Here is a 7,261-nt window from a genome sequence, read left to right on the forward strand (position 1 = left end):
TCCAATTGCGCCACCACAACGTACAAAAATGGGACCTCAAAGAAGGTTGGGAATATATGTTGGATATGAAACATCTTCAATCATAAGGTATATTGAACCTATGACAGGTGATGTTTTTACAGCACGTTTTGCTGATTGTCATTTTAATGAAACATTGTTTCCTAGATTAGGGGGAGAAATGAAAAATAAAGAAAATGATGTTTCATGGTGTGAACCTCAATTAAAGTATCTTGATCCTCGCACAAAAGAATGTGAGACAGAAGTTTAAAAGATAATGCATATACAAGAACATGCAAATCAATTGCCTGATGCATTTACAGATACAAAAATGGTGACAAAATCATATATACCAGCAGTGAATACTCCAGCTCGAATTGAAATTCCAAAAGCTGGAAATAACGTCACTCATGAATCTTTGCCACGTCAGAAACGTGGAAGACCAATTGGTTCAAAGGATAAAAATCCTCGAAAAAGAAAATCAGTTGATAATTAGGTAAAAGAAAGTGTTCAAGAAGAACCACAAATCAGTACTCCTACTGCAGAGGAGATTGATGATGTCAATACAGAAATTGCAATCAATTATGCATATTCAAAAATATTATGGAACCAAAATGAAATGAAAAATCTTGATGAGAAATTTTCATTTAATGTTGCATATGACATCATGAATAATGATGATGATCCAGAACCAACATCTATGGTTGAATGTCAAAATAGACATGATTGGGCTCAATGGAAAGAAGCAATACAAGCTGAATTAGAATCACTCAATAAAAGAAAAGTTTTCGGATCTATCATTCTCACTCCTAAAGATGTGAAACCTGTAGGATACAGATGGATTTTTGTCCGAAAAAGAAATGAGAAAAATGAAGTTACAAGGTATAAAGCTAGAATTGTAGCTCAAGGTTTTTCTCAAAGACCAGGAATTGATTATGAAGAAACTTATTCCCCTGTTATGTATGCAATTACTTTTATATACTTAATCAGCCTGGCAATTTCTAAAAATTTAGAAATGCATCTCATGGATGTTGTGACTGCTTATCTATATGGATCACTTGATAGTGATATATATATATGAAGATACCTGAAGGATTTAAGGTACCAGAAGCATCAAATGCATAACCCAAAGAAATGTATTCGATTAAATTACAAAGATCTTTATATGGGTTAAAACAATCGGGACGTATGTGGTATAACCGATTAAGTGATTACTTGATAAGCAAAGGGTATACAAATAACCTTACTTGCCCTTGTGTTTTCATTAAGAAAACAACATCCGGATATGTGATCATAGCTGTTTATGTTGATGATCTTAACATCATAGGTACAAATAAAGAGATCCATGAAGCCATTCAACTTCTAAAGAAAGAATTTGAAATGAAAGATCTAGGAAAAACCAAGTATTGCCTTGGTTTACAAATTGATCATATGTCTAATGGTTTACTTGTACATCAAACAACATATACTGAAAAGATTTTGAAACGTTTCAATATGAACAAGGCAAAACCATTAAGTACTCCTATGGTTGTTAGATCACTCAATGTTGAAGCTGATCCATTTCGTCCATGTGAAGATCATGAAGATATTCTTGGACCAGAAGTACCATATCTTAGTGCAATTGGAGCTCTTATGTATCTTACAAATTGTACAAGACCTGACATTTCTTTTGCAGTTAATTTGTTGGCAAGGTTCAGCTCTGCTCCTACCAAAAGACACTGGAATAAGATCAAACACATATTTCGATACCTTCGAGGAACTACTGATTTAGGATTATTTTACTCTAACGAATCAAAACAAGATTTGGTTGGTTATGCAGATGCAGGTTATTTATCGGATCCACATAAAGCTAAATCTTAAACTGGATATGTATTCCTAAATGGAGGTACTGCAATATCATGGCGTTCTAAAAAACAAACACTTGTTGCTACATCATCAAATCATGCCGAAGTGATTGCATTACATGAAGATACTCGGGAATGTTTTTGGTTGAGATCAATGACACAACTCATTACTGATTCTTGTGGACTAGAACGCGATAAAAGTCCAACAACTATATATGAAGATGATGCAGCTTTCATAGCACAGATGAAAGAAGGGTATATCAAAAGTGACCGAACAAAACACATACCTCCTAGATTCTTCTCATACACTCAAAATCTCATTAAGAACAACCAGATTGAAATGAGATATGTTCAATCCAGCAAAAACTCTGCTGATCTTTTCACGAAAGTACTTCCAACTGCTATTTTCAGAACACACGTTCATAACATTGGCATGAGACATGTTCAAAAGATGTAACGGCTGAAGCGATGTCTACTTGAAGGGGGAGTCAAGTCCATGCTGCACTCTTTTTCCCTTAGCTAAAGTTTTTTTCCCACTGGGTTTCCTATGGCAAGGTTTTTAACGAGGCAGTAACTTACAGTTGATCTTCAACAAACAAAATTGCTATCCAAGGGGGAGTGTTATAATATAGAATATATATTATATAAATGGATAGTCAATTATTGATACACAAAAGTAATATTATTGTATTACATAAACTTGTGATATTTTTGCTATAAATAGCCATGAATGCAAGCATTAAACTTGCACCATTTCTCACACTTACAAAGTGTTTCTTTCTTTCTCTCCATTATCATCTTTGTTCTTACACTTCATTATTAGTATTCTTAATCAAGAATCAAACCACTAAAGGTAGTTATAAGCCTACTGAATTATAACATCAAGAATCAAACCACTAAAGGTAGTTATAAGCCTACTGAATTATAACACTTTGTTTAATTTGTTATGTATTATTAATCTTTATTTTTATTAGAGCTCCAGGAGTCGAAGCTTTTTTTCGACGTTAAACATATTTAACGGTGGGGATGGTGAGAATCCCCACTCCGGCCCGCCGTTAATTCGTCGTAACTCCGGCATCGGGTGTCACCGTTAGCCAGGCGACGGTTGTTGTAGCCTCAATGTTAATTTTTTTTCTTTCTTCTTCTTCTTCTTTATTTTTTCCTTCTATTTTCTTTCCTTATTTTTTTATTTTGGTTCTTGTTTTTGCATGTGGAAGCGTGCAGGATGTCAAATGAAGAAGATGATAAAATAGGAGTATTTTAGGTTAAAACATGGGCAAAAAATTGGGCTAAAAAGTGTGGCCAATTTTTTTTTTTTAAAATGGGCCGATTTATTTAAACAAGTTGAGTTAAAATTTTGGTTTATATATTTTTGTTAAACTAACATAATTATTGTCTTATTTATTTTATACATTTTATATGTTAGTTAGTTACATAAATTAAAAAATTAATAAATTTTTTTTAAATTAATTAATAATAACTAAACTAAATAATCAATAAGAAAAAAGAAAAAATAAATAAATAATTGATTTAACACTGAAATTTAACACTAAACTATTTCTCATGTTTTGGCCTCAGTGTTAAATTCAATATTAAATTTAACACTGAGATTTAACACTGAACGACTCCTAGTGCTCTTATCAATTTGATGTGTCTTATAATGTGTCAGTATTTGTTAAAATGTTGACAAATTTGACTTTTATCCTTCACAATAATAATGATTCAATTTTTTGATGTGTTTTATAACTACATCATCTCTCAACTAAATGAAGGTAAACTGAATAATTGGAGATATTGATTAGTTATTTGTTGCAATTATATAATTTTTTAAAAAAATGTATATATTTGAATAGTAAAAAGAGTACTAATTTGTTTGAGATGAGAGTAAAGGAGTATAACTTTACAACTTATACGGAGTAATACTTAGACCGTTTCTAACAACATGAGATTCCGGCCGTGAGCCTAGTAAGCCCAATGGTGACACTGTTTGATGGATTTAACGTAGCGCCAACATGTAATGCTTACAAGCATTTGTCACATATTCGACGGATTTGAAAGGAGGCGTGAGATATAAGCAAACCAATTAATGAATTTTATCGATTTAAGAAAGATATTAATTTATTTTTCTCACTCAATTTTGAATAAGATTCACTACTTTAACACAAAAATTTGACCTTTTGAATTAATGAAGGTCAGTCAAAAACTCATTTTTTCATCAAAAAGTATATCCCTCTGTCTCACTACAAGTGTCCACATTTCTATTGTGGGATGTCTTATATCAAGTGTTAACTTTGTATTTCAATCGATAAGAAATAAGTTATTCTTGAGAAAGAAAATTTTAATTAGTAAATAATGTAGTTATTAATGGAATTTTCTAAAAGCTAGTGTGTACAAAAAAAATATGTGAACACTTATAAAAGTGTGTAGTCAACGATTGCACCACATTTATTATTCAATCATTCAAACATAGAAACCATACTATAGCCTTGTATCATGGATGTGATTTTAGAAACTATTGTATTGCCGTAAATTATGCTAGCTAGGGCAGTTATTTAAACACCTTTGGGTACATTATGGAAAGGCGATACAGAGAATTATCCCTTAATACAATTCAAAATCATTTTATATTTTATAGATTATTATGCTCCGTAATAATATTTCTAAACCAAATCAAATGGCATACGCTGGATTAACAGATCAACGTATTTATCCATAATTGCTTTTATGAATTTATTCTTCCTTTCGTCTAATTCATTATTAATGTGTAAATTGTGTAAAGATAATGACTAACATTGTCTGACTAGTAGTATATCTGTTATCTGTATATACATATCATCACTAGCTGTCCAACTTTGTACCTTTAAAAAGGCCAATTCTCACAAAACCCAAACAATACATTCATCACCATCTTCATTTTCAACCATGTATCCTTCCAGCCAGCCTATGCCACAACATGCAACCGGTGACTCGGCACATCACTTTACCACCCCGAGCGAATGGTCCACCGGTCTTTTTGATTGCGATAATGATTATTATAATTGTTAGTACACATTTTAACTAGATTCGTCATTCTAGTATTTAAAAATAACATGTTAAACAATTAATATTAGAGTACTTTTTTTGCTGAAAAGTTGTGTTTTTTCTTCAACTAATTACAGGTTGTTTGACATGTTGGTGTCCGTGCATTACATTCGGACAAATTGCTGAGGTTGTTGATAAGGGAACTACTTGTAAGTATCTACTAGTGAACGAATTTGTTTGATATTGTTCACAGAACTTTCTTTCTTGCAAAATAATTCATATAATATATATATGCTATATATTTTAAATCAAATTAATTAATTAATTAATTAATCCTAGCTTTAACGTTTCATATATATTTATATTTATCAATATTTATATTGATATATGGCATATAAAAACAGCATGCATTGCACATGGGGCCATTTATTCTCTACTTTGTCTATTCACCGGCGGATGTCAGTGCATATATGCATGTATGCAACGTTCCAAGTTAAGGCAACAATACATGTTGCCTGAGCAACCATGCAACGATTGCCTTACACATTGTTTTTGTGAGATGTGCGCTATTTGCCAAGAATATCGTGAGCTACAATACCGTGGGCTTGACCCGTCTCTTGGTAAATATATCTTATCGAAATTAAAATCAATCATTGGCTGTAATATATTATGTAAAATTACAAAGATCTGATTTGAGTTTTTACTATTTACTCCATAATTAGGATGGGATGGAAATATATCAAGACAAAACCAAGGAGTTGTGATGCCACCAATTAATCCCGGAGAAATGAAACGCTAGCTTTTGATGATACTTATCGAAGACACTCTTTAATCAATATTAAGATTGGAAACTTATGATTTATCGTATTTTAATTCATGTTATCATTAATTAATAAGGTAATATAAATGTACCTTACACAATTTAAAAAAAAAGTTTGCTTCGACATGTTCGTTATTTAAAACTTACAATTTGTAATAAAACAAGTTTACTTTTATGTATGTGAATGATTATTGTAATACTTTCTTTTCTATTCCATATTATTAATATTCAGGGTTAAAACTAATGAATATTGTTAGGATTATATGAGCCAACAATACGAGTGATTTAAATCAATCAACCACTCATGAACGACAAACGAAACGAAATAGCTAAAGCATACATTGATACATATCTGTCATATATTTTCATTTTTGTTTTGATATCAACTATATATATAACCTCAATAATATAGGTGAGCTATGAACGTACTTATTGTATTTATGTCATTACTTATATAAATTTTTGACGTAATAAATAAAGTATTTATTAAACATGCTAACGTCGTAAATTTTCCCCGTTAAAACGAAGCCATGTGCTATTCTCCAGAGTTGAGAGTTGAGCAAATTCGTCGAAGATGATTGAGGTGTCCGACGACCATTTGTGAGCAACATCAAAGCAGGGGTGCACCGATTGAGGTGGCCGGCGAAGAGTGCCGGAGTGCCATTTGTATCTCTCTACGTTTAAAAGCATCAGTGGGGAGAACTAGATTTGAAAGGCCAAAGGTTATAATCGCGAATCCTGGAGGTAGCGAACAAGTTTCGAAGGAAGAGTGCCGGAGAAACCTTGAACTCCGCCGTAACTAGATCTGATTTAACTATGAACTCCAACTATCATCGACCACTGCCACTCTTTAATTTTGATTTGAACAAAGATTCATGATAAAAAATCAAATAAAGATGAACATAAATTCGCGAACAAATTTTTTTTAATCTGAGTTCTTTAATTTTTGAAGAGTAAATAAATGTGATTTCAATTCAAAGATCAAAATAATTGTGATGGGTAACAACAAGTTACCAGATCACATGGACTATACATGTATATTTCTAATTACGGAGTGATTTTAATTACATTTTTAAGAGTGAATAAATAAATGTGATTTAATTTAGACCACAGATATTGGTGATTGTGACGTGAAGTGGGTGAGGTGCACTTTTTGAGGAAAAACTGTGACTGGGCCATGACATTTTAGGGGGAGTTGTAATGGGGGGCTTTTGTAAGGGCGTTTGTGGGTGATGTGTCAAAATATGATTGGAGGTTGGGTTAAAAAGTGGTGAAAAAAGGTAGAAAAAATTAAAATAAAATAAAAAAAATTCACAAACGCCACATTTTCTGTCCCGTGCTTTCTTGACAAACGCCCCAACACAAACGCCAACAAACGCCCCATTCCGGGCGTTTGTGGGGCGTTTGTGGGCGGATTCAGGCAACAAACGCCTGCGTTATCTTTGGTCTTATAAGGTTTCATTATTAACCTTTTATATTCTGATTACGATTTTAAGATTTTAAGAGGTTTTAGTTATGCTTAATTGCGGTTTTAGTAAAAGAAGATGAAGGTTCAGGACTGGGTTTGTACTTTTTTAAA

General features: G+C 32.3%; 1 protein-coding gene across 1 annotated transcript; it reads left to right on the forward strand.

The window, feature by feature from the left end:
• Positions 1 to 4,763: 4,763 nt before the first annotated feature.
• LOC139844747 (protein PLANT CADMIUM RESISTANCE 7-like) lies at positions 4,764 to 5,661 on the forward strand. The gene is made up of 4 exons (XM_071834976.1): positions 4,764 to 4,881; positions 5,000 to 5,071; positions 5,267 to 5,482; positions 5,585 to 5,661. Exons 1-4 carry the CDS (start codon positions 4,764 to 4,766, stop codon positions 5,659 to 5,661), a joined length of 483 nt encoding a protein of 160 aa, XP_071691077.1.
• Positions 5,662 to 7,261: the final 1,600 nt, after the last annotated feature.

The sequence above is a fragment of the Rutidosis leptorrhynchoides genome, chromosome 1, assembly GCF_046630445.1.
Source record: "Rutidosis leptorrhynchoides isolate AG116_Rl617_1_P2 chromosome 1, CSIRO_AGI_Rlap_v1, whole genome shotgun sequence".
NCBI lineage: Eukaryota > Viridiplantae > Streptophyta > Magnoliopsida > Asterales > Asteraceae > Rutidosis > Rutidosis leptorrhynchoides.